At 34.8% G+C, this 26,075-nt stretch overlaps 2 protein-coding genes across 2 annotated transcripts; both read right to left on the minus strand.

The window, feature by feature from the left end:
- Positions 1-5,117: 5,117 nt before the first annotated feature.
- Positions 5,118-11,502, minus strand: LOC112031940 (uncharacterized). Its single transcript, XM_024064641.2, has 11 exons — positions 11,191-11,502; positions 10,450-10,557; positions 10,208-10,362; positions 9,873-9,966; positions 9,552-9,622; positions 9,352-9,458; positions 8,031-8,152; positions 7,098-7,186; positions 6,707-6,766; positions 5,892-5,996; positions 5,118-5,780 (listed from the first exon to the last, which is right to left on the minus strand). Exons 1-11 carry the CDS (start codon positions 11,357-11,359, stop codon positions 5,661-5,663), a joined length of 1,200 nt encoding a protein of 399 aa, XP_023920409.1. The 5' UTR covers positions 11,360-11,502; the 3' UTR covers positions 5,118-5,660.
- A 2,585-nt stretch (positions 11,503-14,087) lies between these two features.
- Positions 14,088-17,992, minus strand: LOC112031935 (E3 ubiquitin-protein ligase MIEL1). The gene is made up of 12 exons (XM_024064636.2): positions 17,783-17,992; positions 17,583-17,670; positions 17,371-17,427; positions 17,207-17,239; positions 17,021-17,098; positions 16,822-16,865; positions 16,672-16,712; positions 15,480-15,562; positions 15,311-15,402; positions 15,142-15,211; positions 14,938-14,979; positions 14,088-14,527 (listed from the first exon to the last, which is right to left on the minus strand). The coding sequence occupies exons 1-12, from the start codon at positions 17,830-17,832 to the stop codon at positions 14,402-14,404; spliced, it is 804 nt and encodes a 267-aa protein (XP_023920404.1). The 5' UTR covers positions 17,833-17,992; the 3' UTR covers positions 14,088-14,401.
- Positions 17,993-26,075: the final 8,083 nt, after the last annotated feature.

Raw genomic sequence — 26,075 nt, forward strand, 5'->3', positions numbered from 1 at the left:
AAAACGCTCTATCTCTCTCTCTCTGTTGAGAAACATAACACACTCTCTTGGACCAACACACACACACACACACACAAAATGTCATAAATATTTGCACTTAAATCAGCTTTCGTTTGGGACGAGATCACCAGTTCATTACTTTGAAATTAGTTCCCAAACAAAGTATTAAAACAGAAAAAGAAAAAAGAAATAGTGTACTTTAGGAGTTCGACCTTAGTGGTTAAACAAGCTAAAGGGATAGTCTCTCGTACAACTTCACCTTAAAGTAACTACCTGAAATTCTTCTTGAACAATCCTAAGCAATTGGTATCAGTGGATAACCTCTGAATTTATCTAGAGAAATTAGCTCTATCGTTGCTGACAATATAAAGCAATTTTGTCCAAAATCTCTTATTGTTATTATTATTTTAAGTCTTTAGTCTTAGATTGCCAAGTTTGTTGCCCATAAATATAATCTTGCAAAATGGGCTCCTCTTATAATAGGGGCCATTCCTATCTCTCAAGTTCTTGCTTGGTCTTTATCAAGATGCTCTCAGATGAAGAGATCCTTTGATTTCCACTTTTTTTAATAATTATTTTTTTATGCAGAAAACAAATTAATTTAAGTAGAGATTTCTACTTTCTAGTGCTCAAAATTTCTAACATAATCATAGCTCATTTATGTCCCCAAAAAAAAAAAATTGAATTGGAGTGAAACATCACATGTAGATTGTAGAGGACGAGTTTTTCTTGAAACTTTTTTTAAGCATGTTTAGCATGACAAAAGTTAGCTTTAGAAAACTACATGAAATTATATAAACCAGGTCATTTCAAAGTTAAACTTTAACAAAAATACACCACTATGAGGGTGGTTAAGTATTTAACCAAAAAAAAAAAAAGTGAATGTTCTTAGCTTTAATTATTTTGATGGGAGTCCAAGACATTTCCCAAAATAATACTAAAAAATAAAACTCTATTAAAAGTTTTAGACAGTGAGTAGAGAATAGAGATTGCACTTTGTAGGGTGCATGTGTCGTGCTCTTCAAGTACAAATAGACAGAATAAAAAAATCTTGTCTTCCTCTGCATGTTCCATTTTATAAAATTGGCAATAATACACGTGAACCTAACTGATTCCCATGGCTCATATAAGCAGCAAGTCCTCAAATTTAATATTTCAACCATCAATTTCTTCCTCTATTAATTGCAGAAAAACTCCAAAATATTTGTCTTAAAATTTTTCTTAAATAAATAATTAACTATATACATAAATGAAACTCAAAAAATAGAACACTGAATCTGAATGCATGTGATGGTCCAAAACTACATCCAAGGCAATCTCCAAGAATGGACACCGTTACTCATTTACACTTCATATTCAATGACATATCGCAAAGCAAAAAGTCCCCACACACACACATATATATAATTCCTCACCATACCCAACTTCAAAATGTGCATGCAGATTGTGACTTGCCTAATCATTGTTTCCAAATAAACACACCAACGTGTAGTCAGTGAGATCAGCAACGTCCAATCCTCATGATAATCATCCCAACCAAAAAAAAAAAAAAAAAGCTATTCAACCTTTTAATTATATTTCAAAATAGCGTATATTTTAAAATGTTTACTTTAATCTCTATATTTTTAAAAATTGTTTTAAAATAGTCTTTAATCATTGAATCAATGTAAAATATGCTAACGTGACAAATGAATTTCGTGCCACTCATAAGTTCTAAATTATCAAAGTCACATCAATTTTATGAATTTGATTTAATACATTTGCATTTTCCATCAATTACACAATAGAAAAGACATTTTAAAGTATAAGAACAATATAAAAATAAATGCTAGAAGTTAGGGACAAAATATGCAATATTACAAAAGATAAATAGTAGAGAAAAAAAAATGAAAGAGAATTAATCAAAACTATTTATAATTGGTTTTGGATGTAACACATACAAACCACATTCTCACAAAGCCTATACTATCAAATCTCTGTGTTCAGAATTATATTCCTACAGTTTCCTTAAACCAATCAAACTTCTTCTTCTTCTTCTTTCCTATCACATTCGCCACCAAAGTACCGTTTGAAATTTTTAGGGCAAATGGAAAGTGAAAGCCAAGAAAAAGAGGAGGAGATAAGTAATTTTCTATTGGATATCATGAAGGACTACAGTGACTCTGTGATACCATCACTGTCACAAATATCAACTTTGCATGAGCCTGAAATTGGGTGTGTTGAAAAGGGTTCGACCTCAAGAAAGCGAGGGAGACCACCAAAAGGCACAGCTAGAAGTGAGAGTGTCCAGAAAGAGAGAGATAGGAGGGTAAAGATGAGTCAGAGTTATGATTATCTTCAGTTACATGTCCCTGATCTCTTTCCCAAGGTTAGTGGGCTATTTCATATTTCAGTTTCAATAATATTAATGGTTCATATGCTTAATTATATTTTGTTATAGAAGTAAAAAAAATTTAGATTGTATGGAATTCAAATGGGGTTCCCTTTAAGTTTATGAGTTAAGTTTTTACATTTTATGATTCAATGTTTCACATAATATTCTTTTTTAAGTGTCTCAACACAATGGTTCTTCATCTTAACTTTCTTAAGGCTAATGGGTTGTATATTTGTGTTTCTTGGTTCATAGGCACAAATCATCTTGATTAAGATTTCAAATCCTATTGTGTGTGCGTGCATATATATATATATATATAAAGATTGGCGGGTTTACTTCAATTTTAACTCGAAAGCTACTATGTTCCTCTAAAATTGTGGATCACAAATGTCACAAAAATTTGCCAATCAAAGCATGTGGGTCTTAATCTCTCTCCTATGGTGTACCAAATTATTTTAAATGGCTAGTCACAAATTTTGTTTATTTTTAACATGCCAGATACTAATTGCCTACACGGTATATGGGTTTTTATTTGGATTTTAGTATATATAACAATGTTTTGTGTTTGTTGTTATTTTATGTCATAAGGCTACAAGAGAGAAGATAGTTTCTGAAACTGCGAAGTATATAATTCTTCTTGAAGAAAAGAAAAGGCAGTTGGAGAAGCTTAAGGAATCATCAAAATCAATGGCACCAATTAGAGGGACAGTTCCTAACTCGAATTTTTCTGACAATGTCACTGTCTCTAGCAATGTCACATTTTTTGGGATTCAAATGTTGGTGAAACAAGGCCTATTGACAAAGATTTTCATGGTGTTTCATAAGCACCAAGCAGAAGTCTTGGCGGCAAATGTTGCAGTTAATCATGGGCAAGTAATGGTTACAATTACAGCGTGTGTTAATGGCAATGGAGGCAATACCGTTGAGAAGATTAAGAAGGAGATTTCGATTTTATAGGTTTCAATTTTCATTTTTCAAGTTTATATATTTTTAATACGGATTATTCAGACGTTAAATTATTTATTGTGAATAAATATGTCAAAGAAAATGTTCAGACACAAAAAGATCAAGTACAATAGAGTTATTCACAAAATTTTGATGGCCTACCTTTTTCTCTCTCCTTCTTTTTCACCTTTTCTTTTTTATTTTTTTATTTTTTGTTTTCTTTGCTCTTTTTTGTATGAGTTTGGTTTTTTTTTGGCCTGAAAGTTGACAAATATACAGTTGTGAGGCTTTAAAAATAAATAAATTAATTAAAAGGTTAAAAGAATAAAAAAAAAAAACCAAACTCTCCTTTTGTTTTTTGTTTGTATGCTTTTCTTGTCGTACAAGCAAGAAAACAAAATTGAGGGGCTTTTTAGAATTACCAAGAAAACATTACTCAGATTGGGGTCTGAAAATGTTGTAGCAAGGGAAAGTATTTGCGCTGAAGAATATGAGAATGCTTTGAGTGAAAGACGAAACTGCTGGGTAAGTCCCAAATCCCAATCATTGCAATAGAATGAGCCTACGCGTATTTCAGTTACATTTTGTACTATCTTATCATTAATTTTTTCATATTTCTTGCTGGCCACGCAATTTAGTTTTGGGAAAAATTGGAATGCATTTATTATCTTTGTTTCAATTAAAACAAGACTGAAAATATGCCTACGGGATTGGAATGAGATGCAATAGCCCTAACATTTGCACCATACAATACCTCTCACATTATTTTTACTTTTACAAAATTTATAACTTTTTTTAAACTCTCAACCTCTTTACCTTTTTAACTTCCTTGATCTAATGGTTAGTATCAAAAGTTAACTTTTTAACTTTTAATATGAACCATTGAGAAAGTATTGCATAATGCAATAGCTATTGCACCAGATCTCAATCCTTAACGAGTACACGTCCTAAATATGTTCCTCACATATAGGTTTGTTCCAATGTTTCTATGTTCCGTGAGGCCAGGAGTGGAACTTTGACAATGACCAGGAGTGGAACTTTGACAATGACCCAAGTTGCCCATCGACAATCAAAGTGTTGAGATGGCCGAGACTAAACTGGAATGCATTTATCTTTATACATGGAATGCATTTCTCACTGCATAAATGTATCACTTATATGGAAGCTTCCCATACATTCCTATTATGTTCCAATACTGGTCTGAATTTCCAAAAAATTCTCTTCAACTTTTGGTTATTTATTGATCAACGTTCTTGAATCTAGAAGTGTGCTTTTTTACTTCTCACTAAAAATTAAAAAATGTGGTCAGTCCACAAGAGAAAGAAAATAAGAAAGAGAGGAGGTGCTTTTCAAGCCAAATTTTGTTGTTGTTGTTGTTGTTTTTTTTTTTTTTTTTTTAATTAAATTTTAATTGAAAATGATATTCTCATCATTTAAAATGACAGTTTTATTAAAAGATATTTTCATAATAAATTGGTTACATGGACTAATTTTATCACATTACCACTTTCTGTCACGATTAATGAAGTTAATTATGTCATTTTTTATACCTCTAAGATCAATGCCAGTGAAGAGGCTGGGAGGGGATTCGTGTAGTGATAGCCCCAACTTTCCCAGGTGGCCCCAAGCCATGTGTTTCAGGGTTTAGGTAGGTCGGGGTCAGTAAACACACACGCGAGACCCTTTTTTCCTCATTTAAAAAAAATATAAATAAATAAATAAATAAAAAACCACTAAAGTAAGAGTAAAATACCAAAATCTTCCCAATATAGTATGTCAAAAGTAGAAAGTCGAATGGTTGAGAAAGAAATAATGTTGCCATATCATGTAGGGCACTTACAACAATCTAGTGTGCTGGTAGAGGCAAGCAAAATTTAAGCTCAACTCTATAACAGGACAGTGTACATTTGGGACAGCAACCAAGCTCTATCTATGAGAAATTGGAAATCAGTGTAAAACCCTTCCTAGAAACAGATGCCCAACGATTGTATTATTAAATCAGATATTCTGATCCTTCTCCTTTCAACAAAACTCACCAAAATTCTATGACTATGCCGCACCAATCTACCAGCGGATCCACAATATACAGCATGAGCATGTAACAGAAAAATGAATGGCAACAATTGTAGAGACGCAAAAGAATTACATCCAAAAAGAGAACAAAGATCTTTGTACTGGTCAGAGAATGCGAATGAGGGCTTTAGAAGTGTCTTTTGTAAAGAGGGAAATTATTGAGGTGCTCATTCTCAGCCAGTATTGGCTGAAACACATGGTCATCTCTCTGGTACAAGATACAATGAGTGCAAGGAGCTTAGATCTTCACTTTCAGCGCCAATTTTCTTCAATACAGAATACCTTCTTTACTGGTTAGGTCTTCAACATTTACACTCACCTCTAAGCCGATGTCTAATAGACCACTAACCATAGCAGGAATATCTGATTTCAAAGATGTAGCTAATGCCTGGGTTATGGGACATAACAGAGACAGAAATGCTTAAGCTTAGATTTCTATTACAAACACACAATTTAACAAACATAGAAGTTTAAAATCTTCAATTATTAAAAGGATTACCTTCCTATCCTCTTCTTTTTGGCGTTTGATAACCTCCAAAGGCCACTCGTTTACCAGCTTTTGGAGTTCAGCCGTGATGCCTGACTTCTTCGCATCAGATAAAGTCTGCCACACATAAGCACCAATCGCTTTAACAAAACAAACAAAAAATAAAGTAACAAATAAAAGAACACGTTTTAACTCTCAAAATCTTTTCTGTTCACCCAAGTAACAAAAATCATGTTACCGATGTAGCTACACTGGATAATAATTTGGACCCTGCTTGTCACTAGACCATATCCAGATCTCCCCCCTCCCAGGGCCTGCTTTGGCATGATCAACACTATCAATGGCATGTTACTAATTCAAAGATTTTTTTTTTTTTTTTTTTTGGTTAAAGTCCCATTAAGATGCAATCTATATTATGCCCAGCCCTTAATTAGTATGTTGAATAAACAAAACCTGCATCTCACAGAAAACCTAGGAAAGATTTTCCCTCTCTGCATGCTATCAAAATGATCAGCACTGCATAAGCAAAACTAGCCATGATGTGGGTGGTTATACTATATATCAAAATTTTATATTCATCACTCTTGGATATAACAAGCAGGAAGCTAAAATATATTGTTTAGTGGTTTCAATGGTATGATAGTTGCTCTAGATAGCCGGAGCAGTTTATGCCACAACTTCAGTAGCTCTTTTTTTCCTTTCTTTTTCTCCTTCTGCTTCTTCTTCTTCTTCTTTAATTTCTCTCTCTCGCTCTCTCGTTTGTGTGTGTGGGTGTGTTGGGGGAGAATTCTCTGAAAATATTAACAAGCACACAAAATACTAGGTACCTGATTTAGGGCTTGAATGATGCCAGCAGCATCCTCAGGCTTATGTTCTAATAGGAAACCCTGCAAGGACATAAACCCAAGCTTAGCCATACACTGTGTGTCTGAAAATCTACCATAGCTCAACCCAACCCAAACCTTAACTAGAGTTGCTCAAAACAAGCTCAAATTTCTTAGCCAAAAACAATTAAAATCTGAAAGAAAACATAAACAAAAGTCAAAATTATTTTCTACAGTGACAGCAATGTCTCTCAGAGTTTATTGAGGACTTTCTATGAGAAGTTGCATACTATAAAGAGCGCAGCATAAACTTAGGAACGACACATTTTTTATATCCAAATCAATTTTCACACTCAACCAGGGCATAAAACTTGATGATAATAAGATTTATTACCTTAGCGCATGAAAAACCAGTCACAAGAGAGTGCTGCTTCATCGACTCAGATCTCAACTTCTCTATTTTCCATAGTGTCTCAGTATCCCCTACAGATGAATAACTTGAAACACTTTACTAAAGCAATTCTACAAATAGCACAGTAATCTTCTGGACTAAAGGAAAGCATAATTATTGAAATTATGACACGACTCCTAGAGATGCTACTATTTACAAAATAACACTATGTTGATCAACTTTTTTTTTGCTTTTATTTGAAAAGAGGGGTTTTTTTTGGGGGGGAGGAGGTTGCCTCATGGTAGGTGATGTTTAGCAAGTAAATAACTTCTCAACTAACTTATCAATACTCCCTCTATCACAAAAACTGTATCTTGGTTGAACATTGTGTATTTTTTATGTCTTGCTTGTTTTAACAAGTAGGCAAGAGAAATATGGGAAAATTAAAAGGTGAACTCTTTGGCTTTTTGAAAGCAGATGATCATTTTGGGTAATCCCAAAAAGAAAAGCAATACCTATTTTGGGACAAAGGGAGTATTATTTCAAGAGAAATTCAGTGTAAAAGTACCAAAACAGGCAGCAAGCCAAGTACACTAAGCATGCAAGTATACAATTTCATGCAAACAGAACACAGCATATTACATGGAACTTTACAAAATTTATGGGTGACTTCAATTCCTACATACGATCCCCTCCCAAAAACCACCACCACCATCCAAAATCTGACAGTAAGTACAGACATTAAACATAAGCACATATGTTGTACATGAAATAGGAGAACATAGCCAAGAGCCTTATAACTCAACTGGTACTGCCTGGTGTTTCCAACGGAAACACACTCACACCGAGGGTTTAAACTCCCCCCTCTCTCATTATAACTATCGAAATATCAAAAAGGAAAAAAAGAAACAGGAGAACATAAAACTTTTCGCAGACCTATTTTCGCAGCAAATTCCATCCATACATCAAATGCAGTTTGTCGTAATTTTACTCCAGCCTTGACAAACCTTTTTGAGTACTTGGACATCAACTCCCAATTATCCATGTTGTAACAAATGCTGCAATTGATTAACAAATACATTAGCAAAATCATTTTAAAAACGCACCAAAGTAAATTGACAAGATAAAATTATAGATTAAAAATAAAAAGGAACAATAGACACAAAAATATTAGGAATAAATTGTTAAGAAATAATTTCCTTCACTACTAAATAACTCCACTGACCACTTGTTTCAAAGCAATTAGACTTGGCCGAACAGAGTCACAATGTAACACATTTAAGACAAGGCCTTTCAATGGATTAACATCTTAAATTTGATAACACAGACAGTGGCACAAGCTCAATTTAAAGATCAAATGTAGTGAACCCAAGCTGCATCTAGCTCAACAGCCAGCCCAACAACACATCTATGCTTGTGTGGAGATCATGCAAGACTAAACCAAGAAGAGTTAGTTAATTACAAAGGTTGTTAGTTAGTTAAAGAGTGAATCTTTATCTTTTTCTTGAAAATTGCATTGGAATCTCCTAGTATAATACTAGGCAACCATGTACTCAAGGTCATTACAAAAGTTGATACATTTTTCCAAACTCTCTTCTAAGCTCTCTTCCTAATCCCCATTTATTCTTCTTCTTCTTCTTCTTCTTTTTTATAAGTAAAAATTTTATTAATCAACTAGAAATGAGCCCCCCATGTACAGTGTACACAGGAGGTATACAATATGTATACAAAATTAAGTGAAAAGTGCGACAATCAAGGAGGTCTTCTTCTTCTTGGAGGATGACTACAACAAATAAGTCATTCCCCTTATCACTTTCCCTAAATAGTTCCCATCCCACAACCCATTCCGCATTCCAATCCCTTAAATGCTAAACAAGTTCATCACATCAAAGGTTCAGTCCTAAATCCTAACAAATCTAATTAAACACGCTTTAAATTTAGATATGGACTCTTCACTCAAACAATGATCCAACCTATTTAGCATAATCATAAATGTATAATTATATAAACACATGCATGTAACCACAACAATCATGAAAACCTAGATAGTTGAACCAAGGAAAACTGGACAAGAAACAAACTTGAGTTCTAAATTTGGTGGAGAATTTCCTTTTGGGACCCAGTCCCGATCATCTGAAGTTCAAAATTGAAATCACTTAAATTTAGAGTTGACAAATTTCCTAGAAAGTGGAGCATTTGGAGTTTTCTGGAAAGCAAAGCAAAAGCAGGAAGTAGTTATAAGTTATAACCAACATACCTGAAAACAATATCTGCTGTACCAGGTTGCAGTGGTAAGTCATTCCTCTTCAGAAGTTTCATTATTTCTACCATGAGTTTAGCATTGTTGTGATTTTTAGCATATAACTGCATCGAATTACAAGAATCATTTATTACATGTCAATGCTAATACAAGGGAATTCCAAATAAGATTAAAAAAGAGTCAAAGGTCATTAATACCAGTAAATGGTGGGCAGATCCAATACTAGGAGTCAAGCCATACACATTATGCTTCCACAAGGCCTTCTTCCCTGCATACATTTAAGCTAAAAAATCTTCATAAACTACAGAGTAGCAATTGAAGAAGCCTTGCAGGTGCAAAGTTCCAAACACAACAATACAAGTGTAGCAATTGGGATGCATGGATTCCTAAAAGTCTAGGTGTAAACAACCAACTAGAAAAAGCAAACTAGCTTAAATAAGAAAAGCAATCAGCAGAATGGATGTTGACATATAGAAAGAAGTAGAACTCAAGCATAGAATACAAAGTCAAAAACATACCATGGTCAAGGGCCCCTACACGAGCACATGTCTTAGCAATTTCTCGGCACAGATTGCAATTAAAATCCTCATGAATACGAAGATTTGAAAGTCTCTGCAGCCAAAAGTGTAGAACTGTCAGCTATCAACCATTTTAACTCTATAGATCAAACTGGCAATAAACTGTAGCTCAAATGGAACGTCGTTCATGGCCCCACCCATAAAAATAGGGTGGAGGATGAGATCGTTGGTTCAAGACCCTTTGAGAGTGTGTCTAACTTGCCCAAAAATAAAACTCTACAGGTCAAATTGAAGATTATAAAAGGTGTTATAATTAAGAAACAACGAAAACTTACAAATCGTCGGAGTTTCTCTAAAATGTCAAATAGAAGTTTAATGTCATCATGGTTTTTACAATTTTCAAGCAACGACCATAACCAAGCATTAGGGGGCATCGATCTTTTAACAACCACCGAATCAAGCATTTTGTCATAAAGCTCCTTGACAGCCTCTGCATTCAACAAATTTAAAGCAAAATATCATCAAACTAGCTACAAGAACAACCTCAAAAAACAATTCGAACACATAAGTCAATAACCTGTGGGATTTCTTTCGGTTGTACTCGCCTCCGTAGCAAAAGACGCCCTTGACATCCTCAAATACATCGGCTGCTGTGCTGTTTGCAGATGATAGCTTTGAATCATCCCTGTGTAACATTCCAATATCTTCACATCACAAATCATTCATCCAATCCCAATCCAATCATATGAACTCTGTTTGGTTACAGAAGAGAATTCCTTTATATCTCAATACATATTTAATCAACTGAAACTTTCAATTTCCAGAATTTTCTTTTCTTCTCATTTCCTAGGTTTTCTCGCTAACCAAACAAGATTTAAGTTAAAATGCATGAAAATCAAAGAATAAATAAGTTTTCGTTTTAAGATTTTTCATTCCTGTACAGAGAGAACAGTAACCACTACTTAATTAAGTTTTTTCAGTTCCTTTTTCAGCAAATTCAAACTCATTTCCGTGCTTTCTTTTTTCAACAACTTTCTCGGTAACCAAACAAAATATAACGAAAAATAAATGTAAAAAGAGGTTCACATTCAGCGCCAAAAGTATCATTAAGGGAAAAAAAGAACTAATGTTTCGATTAAGCTTTTTTTTTTTTTTGATAAGTATGTTTCGATTAAGCTTTTTTTCTGTTCCTTGTTTTCAACAATTTCAAATTCATTTCCGTGCTTTCTTTTTTCTTCAACTTTCTCAGTAACCAAACATAAAAAATAAAAAAATTAAAAAAAAAAAAAAAAAAAAAAGCAAACAAATGTTGATGTACCTGAAAAGCAGGGGGTTAGGGAGGAGAAGCTGTGGTGGTTTGGACATTGAAGAGTAGTGAGAGGAGCTTCTAGGAATCGGAAATCGGGAGCGAGGAATCGGTCCGAGTTGAGAAGAATCGGAGATTTGAAAGCCCTAGAGAGTCTGCGAGCTTGCGAAACCACTTGCATGGCTTGGAGGGACCGAGTCAGAGCCTTGGTATTGAGTTTAGAGTGAACTCGGTGGTGTGTATCTTTTTGTTTTGTGAGTCTGAGAGCTAAAGCCCAAGTGTTGTAGTTAGAGCGATCAGGGTTTAGTGCGGGGAAGAAACAAGGGATACGTGTGGGTAGACCGGCGGTCCAGCCTTGTTCCTGTGAACTTGCGCTCTTTTTTTTTTTTTTTTAATACTACAATTTTATTTCTTTTTCTTTTTTTTCTTTTTTTTTATGAATATACTATAATTTTATTTCAATCAACCGCTATTATTTTTATTTATTTTTTAATTCTAAGAAAGTAAGAATGATAGTCAGATTTTAACTTAAAATTAGGGGTGACAAAATTTGATATTACTCACAAATACAACATGACATGACATGAAATTAGCTTGTTATGAGTTGAGACTTAACGGGTTTGTGTTATATTCAAATTGACAAGACTGACCTGTTTAATAAACAGGTCAAGTTAGTATCCAACGCATGAAACTCGTTTGATCCGTTTAATTAAATGATATTTTACCAATATACTCTTCAAATCTTAGGTATATAAACTTATTAATTGTTGTGGTTTATTTTCTTTAGCATATTATGATTGATTATTTGTGGTATTGAAATATGTTTTAATTTTAAATGATTATTTGTAATGCATTTACTTGTTAGTTTTGAATTTAATATTAAAAAAATTGGTTTTTCATAATTTAGATCAATTTGGATAATACTAAAGTTTGTATATTTTTTTCGCTTTGATAAAATTTGATAAAGGGGTCGACATGATTAACCCGTTTAATAAACAGACTGTATTATAGTTGAGAAATCTTGACCCGTATAACAAATGTGTTGGGTTAGTGTTAACTCATATAATCGAATACCCATTAGTCGACACAACACAAACCCAACACGCAAACACAAATTACCACCCCTAATTAAAATAGTCTAAAATAAAATCTCAATAGCAACTATGAAAAGTAATTCCATTTTTTTTTTTTTTGGTTCAATTGAACCCTCTAAGTTTCAAATTTATTCAATTCAAGTCTTCTGTCCATTTTTGTTAAAAAATTTCATCAAAAAATAATTTTCACATGAAAAAAATCTAAATAATTTATAGATTTTTTTTTGTGAGATTTTTTTTTTTTAAATCATTCGTTAATTGCATATTTCATTGCAGTTTTTTAAAATGGATATGGACAAAAGTCTTAATTAAATACATTTGAAACTTAGAAGACTCAATTGAACGAAAAAAAAAATTAAAAAAAAAAAAAGATAAAGGATATAATTGAATTTTAGTCTAACTTAGAGGTACAACTTGCATTTTAGCTATAAATATATATATATATAAACTTTGATAAGGTTAATACTTTTTATGGTTAGAAACTTAGAAATTATAAATTAGTGACATGGATAGGAGGAAAAAAAAAGTACTAACTTTGATAAGGTAACTCAATTGGCCTTCGTTTCATACCTCATATTCCAATCACCATGCGTTGTCACTCCAACAATCTATAGACTCTGGACCTTACAAGTCCAGCTACATGGGATGGGAGCAGCATTTAAAACTTGCTATCCTTTTTTTAAATAAATAAGATTAGTCAGGTGTTTGAAATTTTTGGAAACACAATTTAAATTATATTTATAGCAATCTTATCCTGTGTCAGCCTATCAGAATTATAACGCCAACCTCATCATCAATGCAAACCAGGCATTCACAACGCCCGGTGACCCAAAAAAAAATTTTTGATAGGTGAAAAAAAAAAAAAAAAAAAAAAAAAAACACACACACACACAATGGAAGAGAGTAGACAGGCATTTTGCACCCAAACCAACTTTAATACATTCACTCTTTTGGGGTGGAAAATGTGACCCATAAATTCAGATCTGCTCTAAAATAATTGGTAGATTTGTGACAGAAAAAAAGGCAGGGATGCATGCTATACAAACTTCCAGCCTATGATAGATGAATTGGATTGTCCATGTAGTTTTCCCAAATTGGCTTGCAAACCATTAACCTTAAATTTGGGTCTAATCATAGGCTTGATCTAGTCCACCCATCACATATTCCAATAGATTTGACTTACTTACAGTACTTTTTTAACTTGAATCTCTTTTTGTTTTAATGAGAGACTGTCAAGCCACCTACTAACTAAATAAAATGTGTAGAGTAAAATACACTGCCGCTTAGCATTGTATATTTGAAACAAAATGAAATATCTAATTAAAAAAGTAATGGAGGTAAACCAAACCTTTTTTTTTCCAATTAGGCAAACAGATTATTAATAATAGAATTGACCCATTTGGTGCATCAATGCACTGGACCCAATACAATACAAACACATGTCCAAATTAAAAATTCACAGAATTCTAGAAATTACTTCTTATTAAGCATACATAAAGCAAATTATTATTTTAGCTTCTATCATTCAGGGTGGAAATGCTTCCTTTCAAGGCTATATCAATTGGACTGGTTGCTTTATAAACCTCCTTGGAAATGTTAAGTTGTACAGGCAAATGAAATTATAAGTGGTGAGATATCAACAGATTATCACAGTATCTCATGGTCAGCAACTACCACTTGCAAGGCATGTAACAAGTTCTTAACACTTGTAAGGTTATATTTATATCACATAGGCATCAATGGAGGTTATCACATCACATTTCATAACGAAAGCAGTCAATGAATGATCAGATATCATGCATTGTCAGTCATCCATAACTGGAAAACAGTGCTCCATTAAATTACTGTATATATATAATGTTTACAACAACCAAAGGGCTCATTTGGTTCTTCTAACCTGATAAATAGAAAGAAGAATAGCCTGAGAGTTTGAGGCTTGATAGTCATTTGGATCATAATGTAATGATACAAAATCAAAATAAATATCCCGTTCTAAGAAGGATGAAGTTCAATATGATTGAACAAGCAATTAAATACCCCCTTCTATTTAAAAAAAAAAAACCACAGGGTGCAAGCTTTCAATAAGCCTGCCTGGCTGGATATATTTCTGTAATAGTATGATCATTGACTCATTGAGGAAGAACTGGAGGGGCAATTGTACGGGTATTATATGACTCGCAATGGCTGCATTTCTGCCCAATTATGTGAAAGTAAACTTCAGTGGTATCATTGCAATCATTACACAGTATCCAGACCTGCAAAAAATACTCTTGCTTCTTAGTGTTTTCCAGCAAAGTTTGCTCAGAGGTAGTAAGAGTTCTATAAGGGTGATAGATAGGGATACTGGTGTGCCTTCTCCTTGCTAAGTTTTCAAAGTTTTGGACACTGAAAAACAAGGGGTGGCCTTTTCAGTTATTACACCTTCCTTCCACCTTTCTTTTTCTATATTCTTTAGGAATGCGTAGTGTTTGTGCATGTAAATATATTTGACAGATGAATGCAAACCACAAGCAATACATAACCCAAATACAATTATAATCTAGCCAGAGAAGGTGCTTAAGGTCTCTGCATGAGCATTTATAGAATTCATGAATTATTGAAATATGGGCAACAAGGAAATGTAGCACCAAATTATTAGATAAGGACAAGGATGATAAGTAAGCACCTTCTTGTGACGGTAATCCTCAGGCATGGCAGTTGCTTCTATCTGATAACGTAATAATAACAGATTAAAGTGAAATTTCTGTTTACGCAAGATAATTGCTATATGGAAGCACAACCAACATGCCACTGAATCTTCATAAATATACACAGATCAAATACTGTATCTGCAAGAATAGCTAAATTGAATAAGTCTACTAGACTCTACCTCCTCATCTATTCTCTTCCAGATTCTAGACATGTCTAATACTGACTTTGAGCATATGGGACAGCAGAATCTGTGCGGCATGACAAAATCAAGTTAGAACTTAAAAAACATAAATGTTTGGCCCAGTCAACAAATAACACTAAAGCAATAAGAAGTAAAGGTTGCTTACTTGTCACGCTTTACCATCTCTCCATAACATTCACAATGCATTGTGTGCCCACATTTCATTACAATTGTGTCCTTCAGTGAGTCAAAAAGATACTACAAAAATACCATTATATGTTAGAACATCAAGAAATTCTATTTCAATACACAAATGAAGCATACAGGAAGCAAACCTCATAGCATATTGGACAATGGTGCCGCATGGAGTTCTCCACACACAAATGGTTATCACGCAGACTAACCGAATAGCAAGACCCTATTAGTGGAGTAAATATTCTAATTAGGAAAGATATAATTCAAAAGAAAAGGGAAGAAAGAGGGAAAAATAACCATACTTTTGCATGTCTAACTCATGGAGCATACTCAAATTCTTTGGGAAAAGGGGCTCACATGGTCAACTCCAATCAGGAGGAAAAACTGAATGTCAATTTTGAAAATGACAAAAGACAACATAGAAAAATGCATAGTGCCAAAGATTTTATATGAGAGCACACCCAACATGCAAGCACTGAGTTATGAAACCATAATATATGTGGCATCAGAATTATAGGAACTTTCAATAGCAAAAGGCCCTTATATGAGAGCACATAAACATAAACAGGTAAAACTTTTAAACTTATGTTCAATATTAGAAAAAATAAAACAGGACTTATGCTTCTGGGATATATGCTCCAAAAGAATTCGAACTGGTTTATGCTACACACATTCATTCTTTTGACATCTTAACTATTTTTTCCTGCCTTAAGGTTTTTAACATCTTACATATTACCAACCCTTGAAGATGAAACATAAATTTAGACATTTGTAAAGAAGATCGATCATAAATTATAGTTCTTCCTTATGTATAATATTTTAGAAGATCCATCAGAACTTTGACAGCATATTATATTGTAAAGCATTCGAAGGCTTTTCCTATTGCAACTTTGCAAGGCAATCAGGATAACTACATTTCCTTCAAAAAAGACCAGATGGGTGATAAAATGCCTGATAAATTCTGCAAAGTCAAAGAATATCACCATGGACACCCAATTTATGGATCAATCAGCAACATCCCATTTCACCTAAATTTCTTATGTTAAACAAAAAAAGGAACCAGAACCCTCCAATCTTATTGCATTACTCTGGGTTGCACTTGCTGGGTTATCAACATTCACTGTAAATTAAAATATGATTAAAACTGATAAGCATCTACGTAAAAATGAATGGACAAGCAAAACAAAACACAAAAATGGTAACTTCAGTTTAAAGGAAAGACAAACAAACAAAAAAGAAGAAAAAGTGATGTACTGCTTCTGCTTTGTACAACTAAAGTAACAAAACCAATCAAAATGACAAATTTCTAGTTACTGGGGAGGAAGTGCATACCACACTTTTTGCAATGAAAGAAGTTCTCGCGACCACCAACTCTGATAGAAAGAACAAAATTTAGATCAGTACATCTTTGATATCACCAATTCAATGATAAGTTAACATATAAAAAAACAAAGAGACACTAATCATACTATGCTTACTAACCTGCATATCCCACAATCATCACAATGAAACTGCGCTTTCTCAGTCTGAGATTAGTTAAAACAACAGTTTGCATCAATAAAAAGAACAAGTAAACAAACAAGGATATTAAATCTCATTCTAGATTATCTGGACAACAAAATTTATTAAATATTTCTTGAATTTTCCATTTAAATAGTTGAATCTGAGATAGTGTAATTACATCATCATCATAGAATTTGCAGACTTCGCAAAAATATTCCCCCATATTTACACCACAGTTGGTACAAACTTTAGCAACCTGGAACAATAAGAGAGTATGAACTAAACCAATTAATACATAACAGAAAATCAGAACATGCTTTTAGCTTTACATCACCTTACACACACACACACACAAAACACTTACCGGCTGCTCTGTGTCACAAACTGAACAAACAACCTTAAACAACAACAACAACAACAACAACAGCATCATTAGCAATCCACAACAATGTAAATTAATCATAAAAATTGTTTCTTTTTAACAGAAAAAAGAAAAAGAAACAAACAGATAAAGCAGAATTGTCGTACTTGTTTAACATCGTATCTAACGAGTTCATGCCGATCAACTGGGTTCCCCAACATGTTCTAATAAACCAAACATGCATGAAAATTAAGAAAGACCCAGATCAATAGAGGTCACAAAAGGCAAATATATTAATCTAAAACAAGATAAAAAGTCCCAAAAAGCTGTGTCTTTGTGTTTGTGCATGCATGTAGTAATAAACTAATAATGCATATACCGTGGCCTCATTGTGACAATGGCGACAAGCGTAGATCTCGTTGCAACAAGGAGCTCTAATCATGCACCTCCTTCTATAATGCTTGCACCTTAAGAAGAACAAAACAAAACAAAACAAAAACAGAAACCCAGTTAGGAAATAACATCAAAAACTGAACGCAATGAATTGAGACAAGGGAAATAGAGCTGGTTTGTGTGTACCCGTAGCCCATCTTCCCAAAACTAAGACGTTCATTGGCTGAGCCTTCCATGTGAAAAGTAGAGAAATTTACAGAGAAAATGGCTCAAAGACAATGAAGGAACCGTAGTTTCCTGATTTGGGAAGATGGGTGGCTCTCTTTTTTGGGTTCCTTTTGTCTCAATCTTTAATGAGAGAGGGCAGCCCATCTTTGTTATTAAAGAAAGGAATAGATAGGAGTGAGAATCACCCCTTATTCTTTTCTCTTCTTCTTTTTTTTTTTTTCCTTCTTTTTTTTTAATATTATTGTAGTAGGTGAGAATTTAGTCAATTTACTATTTAATGATTAGAAGATGGGATTAAGGTCAAACTATGATTAGAGGTTAGAAATTAAAAGTTGGTATATATTCTATTTACTATAATGATTAGAAGATGAGATTAAAGTGTTTATTTCTTTCATCTAAAACTTTTTAGATATTGGTTTCCTATAGGTAAAAATTATTATAAACATGTTCAAATAAGTGGTTTCATTAGCTTACTTTAGCCTAATATAAATTGTGTGGGTCAAAAATGAGGCTATTGGGCTGAAATCTCATTTGGGCTCACAATTTATTTGTCTGGTGGGTTTGGGTTTCCTACCCTAAGTTGTTCTTTACTCAGAGACTCAATGAGATCACTTTTCTCTCTCTTTACATTACTCCTCTCTTCCTTCTCTTTCCTCCTACTCTTTGTTTCTTTCTCTCTTTTTCCCAAACCTCTTTTTTTTCCTCTTTCTCTTTCATTTCTCATATTTATACCCCTCAATTTAGTGGAGAGGCTATGATCACCTCCATGGTTAATGCAATGGGAGGTCCAATATTGTTGATCATAACTGGATAGTTAGGTGGGAGTGAGATATGGTGAAAGTGGCATTGGAACTTGATTCCTATTCTAGAAAGCATGCTCGGCGGCAGTGCTTCCGAGTATGCAAATGATGGCGTGTTCGGTCGTTACCCCTATTTTATTGTTCGGTAAAGGTCCCCGAGTTCATGTGGGCCTGGATTGAGGTCGTGGGCCTAGATTAAGGCCACGGGCTACGCTGTTGCGTCGAAACTTTAGGCCCAAATGCGCTTGGGCCCAGCGGGGCCGCACCCTACTCCCTTAACCTGTGCCCGGCTGACCTGGTGGCCCTTAAGCTCAGCTTCTGACGAGGGAGTTAGTAACCATGGGCCCATTCGTGCAGTTTGGGCCCAAATGTCCAGATGGTCCTGGGGGAGGCACACTATACATAAATATATATACATGTATTTGTGTAAAACTCCTTCTTAAATACTTTTTTTTTTCTCAAAAAAAAAATACTTATATTTTTAAAGTTGATTAAATAATCTATATTACTAATAACAAAATTTTCTGTTTGGGTTTCATCATTTTGTGTACTAAATATTCTCACACAAATTCTTAAACTCTCTAAAATACATCTATCTTTTAGTTAAATAATTTTAAATTTAAAAACAGAAACTATTTGAAAGAGTAATTTACTATTTTTTTTAATAAAAAAAATTCATAAGTTTTAGACTTTTTTTTTTCTTTCTTGAAAATATCTTAAAAAATAGGCCACTATTTCTATATCATTTTTAAACATTATGACACTAAACATAAAATAAAAATAAAAAATAAAAAATAAAAAAGAGTCTTATTGCACATGCATGTGCAATGAGGCTAGTGTTTAAATAAGTAGATTTCACTTAGGCAAGAAATTTTAACTTAATTCGACAAAAATTCATATCAACTAGTCCTATTGTAATTACCAAACAACTTCTATTAAAAAATATAATATTATCCCAAAAAAAAATTGAAACTTAATTTATGTTAAATATGGGGATAAAATCATAAAATCACTCAAGGATATGCATGTATCATTATAAACTGTGAATGATGCCCACTTGAAGAGAGGATAAGGATTAAGGAGGGGTCAGCGGTATGGCAGGAGGCGTAGTGACTTGGGGACAAAGCGACAGGCACCGTGAAACCAGCGAATCAAATTTCAAAGCAGGAGACCTGAGCTGCGAAAATTATATTATGTACCCGACATAACTGCTCAGAGCTGAGCTTTTAGCAACGAATTCAAGCCATCGTTGTGGGCATTTTAACGAACAACTAGTACTCATAACAACTGCATTAGAGCTATTGCTTCAGTGGGTGTAAAATATAAAAAGTGCAAAAATTTACACAATAGAGTATAAAATAGATGTGTATCAGAGTTTGCAAAGGTAATAATAATAATAATAAATAAAAACGTGAGTATAATAAAGTGTTTTGTAAATGTGATATTGTAAAATAGAATTCTTATGCTAAAATAGATAATAAATTTTACATATACTGATGTTAATACTTTTATGGGTCTGTGGTTTGTGTCGTGATTGTATTCATTTTCTATACTTAAACTTTGTACTTATTTATTGTTTCTATCTATTTTTTTATTTGATATCATTTTTTGCTTTGTCTTTCTCTTCACTTTTTTTTTTTTTTTTTATGACAACCACCAACAAATAAAGAGTGTTATTTGATGTGACAAATTAGTGATAGTGGGATCCACATATTTGTTTTTTTACAAAAATGTCACTGTATTCATTTTTAAGAAAATGAAAACAAAAAAAAAGTTGTATTCAGTTTTTGTATTTAAATCTCGTTTTTTTGGATACTAAAAATGAAAACTGAATACAAATACAAAGCCAAACAAGTTTCTTGGTAGTGGGTGTAAAATAGAGCAATTGCTTCAATGGGGGTAAAATACAAAATGTGCAAAAATTTACACAATATAGTATAAAATAGACGCATATTAGAGCTTGCAAAGGTAAAAATAATAATAAATGAATAAAAATGATTATTTAAATAAAAATATGAGTATAATAGATAGTCTGATATGAGTGTTTTGTAAAAGTGATGTGGGGCCCATGGGCCTGATAGCCTCGGCCCATCGGGTAGCAGGCCCAAGGCCCATGCCGAGGAACACTGACTATTCAAGGCTAAATTGGGGAAAGCCTCTTTTCCCAATCCACGCCGAGAACCTCCTCATCCTCGGCCTGACAAGGGTGATTTTCGGAAAAGACTAGGCCCAAAATAAGCTGTCACCCTCGCATTTAATGCATTCACCTAACCCCCCTGGCCGCATTAATGAGATATAACCCCTTAGCAGGGCAACGTTGATCAGAGTGAACCACTCGAGTACTGATAAGGCCTCTGATGGGACAGACGGCCAGAAAAGAGGCAAATGAATGATCAACAGATGGAATAAGGAGATAGGAAGATGAAGACTATATAAGGAAAGCAAGTAACGTAAAAAGGGGGAGGGGGAAAAAGAGAAGCAAAAGGCCTCCTCGGCCCATGGCCGAGGAGCATCCTCCCAGTTGTAAAGAAACTCTAAATATCTTTTTATAAATGAGAGCTGATGCTTGATGAACGACGGCCAGCGCCTAAACCTTTAACCCACTCTCTATAAATTTATTGTTTGGGCTTGTTGGGCTGAAAAGCCATTCATACTCAGGGTCAATCCAAACTGAGTCCCCACAATTGGCGCCGTCTGTGGGAAGGATTAGGGTGCTGGCCGGCGCACCAGGCGAGTGTTCTAAGTATTCGTTTTACAGTAGGTTGAAAAAAAAAAAATAGAAGATTTGACAGCGAAAAGAGAAATCTTGATATTGTTATTTCATAAATAGAAAGAGTACAAGTTACAATCAGAGGCTCAGGCAGGCATGTTTTACAAACAAATTTACAAGCTAATCTTACCAGCTATTTCTACAATCAGAGGCCCAAGTGGAGCCGCCCTAAGAAAAAACTAGCCAGTGGGAAGTGTCAAGCCGTCCCTTTATTGGTATAAAGAGAATGGGAGAGCTTGACAAAAGGCAGAGAAGGGGGAGGGCCATCATGTTTCCAGGCCACTGATAACTCCCTTCTCGGCCAGGCGAAACTGGAACAAAGAGAGGAGCAGATGCAGGGGCTCCGGGATACCTTCCCCCATGATGTTCCCTTGATTCTCTCCAATCTTCATGAGTGTTGGCCGTTGGAGACGGCAACACTCGAGCACCGCCCATGAGGTGAATTCGCACGTCTTCTTCGTCGGGGGTGCGCTCCGAGGAAAGACGTTAGGTACTCTAACAACATCCCTCCGGGTCACCTTGTAGGGCGCCATCGGGGTTACGCCTAGATTCTGCCGCACCGAAAGCCCAGTGGGGGCTGCGGCCATACCGGCTTTTGCAAGTTCCAGTCACAATTCCGGTGGGGTTGTTAAAAGGGCTTGGGAAGTTGGAAGAATGTGTTCTGTTTTTCTGTTTGTGTTGAAAGGTCCATGGGTTGTGGAGAAACCATCTCGCCACCTTTTATAGGGGGTAGGGGTTGGTGAGAATTAATTCATGCAGAGTTCGAAAAGAGAATTATCAGCTGGGCTAATAATGAAGCTATCAATTTCCAAGGAGGCCATAGACCNCAATGTGAATTTTGAAAAATCTACCGTTAGATTATATTATCTTCATATATTTTTCATGCTTACAAAATTTCAAGATGATCAAAGAATAATAGTCACGTCATCAATTAATTGTTTAAATTTAAGTTTTTGTAATTTAAAATAACGAATAAAGGATGAGTTTAAAGATCAAATGTTAAACTATATCCGATTGACATGAAAATTGGCATACATGTTAAGAACATATAAAACATGTAATCCAACGATTGGATTTTCAAGATATAAACTAAATAATAAGTTATTAGTTGGTGTAACATTTTTTAGAGTTACATCAAGTGTAACTTGAACCCAACCCTATATTTCTTAATTTGATATGAATTTTGACAAATCTATCGTTAGATTACATTATTTTCATATATTTTTCTTGCTAACAAATTTTCAAGGTGATAAAAAATTGATAGCCTTATCATCAATCAATTGTTTAAATTCAAGTTTTTGTAATTTAAAGTAACGCATTAAAGATGAGTTTAAAGTTTAAATGGTAAATTACATCCGATTGGCATGAAAATTGACATACATGTTAAAAATATATAGAAAATGTGATCCAACGGTTGGATTTTAAAATATGAATCCAATAATAATTTATTGGTTGGTGTAACATTTTTTAGAGTTACATCAAGTGTAACATTTTTTAGAGTTTCATCAAGTGTAACTTGAACCCAACCCTATATTTCTTAATTCGATGTGAATTTTGACAAATCTACCGTTAGATTACATTATTTTCATATATTTTTCATTCTTACAAAATTTCAAGATGATATAAAATTAATAGCCTTATCATCAATCAATTGTTTAAATTCAAGTTTTTGTAATTTAAAATAACGCATTAAAGATGAGTTTAAAGTTTAAATTGTAAATTACATCCGATTGGCATGAAAATTGGCATGCATGTTAAGAACATATAGAAAATTTGATCAAACGGTTGGATTTTCAAAATACGAATTCAATAATAAGTTATTGGTCGATGTAACATTTTTTAGTGTTAAATTGCTGTTGCTTGATCATCCCTAATTAGCCTGCCAATCTTTGTGATATTTTGTGAACTATTCATGTCAAAAATGGCTGATTCTCCCACTGGGCCACTTAGTCAATTGGCTAAGGCTCCAAGTGGATGGTCCCATGATTTTGCATTAGCTAGATATGTGCATGTATGCATGGTAATTGCTTTGACTTGTAAAAATTAAGACTCAAATACATATAAAATGCATTTTAATTTAAAATATGCCAATACATAAAAATATATTCATAGGAGGGATAAGGAAAAAAAAAAAAGGAAAATAATTCCCATAAAATGAAAAACTGCGTCTTATACAATGGCCATAATCTGCTATTCTCTCTAAATTTAATGTAATACTTCTTCTGGCATTCATGAAGAGAGTTATTTTCGATCCACATCTCTAGATGCCAATAGCCATAAAGAGTTCTATATTGGATTCCACAGATCCCTCAGATCAAATGTGTTGCGAGAATTACTTGCATTCTCAGCAACATCACTGATCCTTCTTGAGAATCGTCGCATTTGTCCCCCCCAATGCCTCATTATATTATAGTCCTCATTATCCTCAATATGATATGAATCCTCCAATGCCCCCATTATAGTCCTCATTACCCTCAACATGATTTTGTGACGAAGTAGTGGTTTATCAACACACAAAGGGGCGTTTGGTTCCTTGTGATGTGTCCTTGGTGTGATATTAAAGTTTTTAGTTTATTTTATTTTTTTCTAACATTATTATAATCTAAAATTAAAAAAAATATATACATCACCTTAATTTCATTACCTTCCTAAACAATGTAATGTTATATTCTTGTATTGAGATTAAATTAATGTAAGATTATAATAATGTAATATTACAGTATAATGTAACATCACAGCATACCAAATGCTCCCTAAATGTAGACTAAAAGAGTGATGGTTGTTGTGCCTTCGACTAATATGAAGAGTACTAAGTTGTTGGGGGTTGAGACTAGGAGTTTCTTTGTCCAATTCTATGTCTTCACGCTTAGTGGATATAATCATGTTGTTCTCTAATTCATGTAGCATATTTATTTTTATTATCCACATCATATTTGAATAAACTATCTAAATATTTTGTGACTCTAATGCATTAAAATAATAATAATCAAAGTCTTTTCTAAAATGGTTCATTGGATATAGAAGTTGTGGGTGGTCGGGATTTTCACCTCTTTGAGGCTTGACACCCTATACCTCACCTAGGCATGCATGGAACGTTCTAGGCATGCATGCAACGTCCTAGGCCGTCCTCAGATGGCCTTGCATTCACCTCTGCATGCTTTTGCATTCACCTCGGCATGCTTGGCATTCACCTCGGATGGTGGCCTAGGAGTCCCACATCGAAGGAAAACTCCCCCACTTTCTACCTTATAAGCTTTGAAGCGAAGGGAGTAGTGTACCTTATAAGCTTTGGTCATCGACCTCCTCGCCTAACCTGAAAAGGGCTTGGATAGCCTGCCAATAAAAACAAGTAACTCCGTAAAGAGAAAGGAAGGTATTAAGTGACAAACTTTGAATAAAGTGAATAGGTGCCAAAGGACCCACCATTCCTAGATACTTCTTAAGGTCGAGGACAACCTCTACCCCACTCATATTTCTTAGCTCGGCCATGTCAGTGGGAAGAAGAAGAGATTTCTCCAGGGCCTCGGCTACAAGAGCCCCCTCGGCTCCTTGAGATTCCCGCATCGACGCGTTATCCATCAGGGGCTAATCGTGGAGCATGGCAGCGGGCAGCCAGGCTTGAGCCTCGGAGCTGCTGAATGGCCTTCTTACCCTTCCGTTGATCACCGAGCTTCAGTTGCTTCGGAGGCCTGCGAAACCTACCCTCCTCAGGCGGGGAGTGGGACTTGCCCCCATCCATTGGCTCTTTACCCTTAGAAAGCCTTTTCCTTTTCAGGACAAGAGATTCAGTCTGGGGGTCTGATACTATGGGGACAGAGGACGACCTGGTTTGCACAGTTAAAATCTGGGGCGGAGGTACTGGAGGCTGGGGCTGTGACTCTTTTGGTCCACCCTTCTTGGAACCGCCTTCGAGCAAGTCAAGAAGATTTGTTTGGGGCTGTCTTTTTAAACCCATCTCGGCCTGAGTACCAACTCTTAGGGACCGGAGATCGGTTTCGGACAAATGAGGGTCCCCTAGGTCACCGGAGGGATCCTCGGATTGATCAGCTAGGTCGAACACACTATATTCGTCTTCGGAAGAGCTCAGTTCAACCACTTTCCTTGCCTTCTTAGACAGTCCTTCCTCGGCAACCGTTATTTGCTGGGATGAGGAGGGACCTGATAGCGGAATGCCTTCAGGTATATAAGACCCCTCAGTAAATGCAAAACCGTCCTCCACCACGGTGATCTGCGTAAGCCGAGGGTCACGAGCTCTAATTACGTGCTTCGGGACTGGGAATGATTTCTGAGCTGGGTCGCATCCGAGGATGTGATGAGCAGCTCTGACCTGGTTATCAGTTTCGTTCAGGAAAAGGTCCGACCTAAGAACGGTTTCCAAATCCGCTTTGTTAACTAGATGGAAATTACGTGCAAAGGCGTGCGGATCTGCGAAAAGAAAAGTGAAATTTCTATGGTTAATCAACCAAATCGGATACACAGTTATAAAACTTGAAAATACGGAAACCTAGATTGTTTTTTACTTCGGATACCCTACCTGGCTCCCCCTCTACTGTTGGGCAATGAAAACCGTTGTGCCACTCCCCCGACACTATGAGGAAATCTTGAGTCAACCCCTTATTGGAATCAAGAAGACACTGGATGAGACGAATCCTATCGTCCCTTGTCTTCATATAGTACGTCT

The sequence above is a fragment of the Quercus suber genome, unplaced genomic scaffold (genome assembly GCF_002906115.3).
Source record: "Quercus suber isolate HL8 unplaced genomic scaffold, Cork oak 2.0 scaffold_201, whole genome shotgun sequence".
Taxonomy (NCBI): Eukaryota; Viridiplantae; Streptophyta; class Magnoliopsida; order Fagales; family Fagaceae; genus Quercus; species Quercus suber.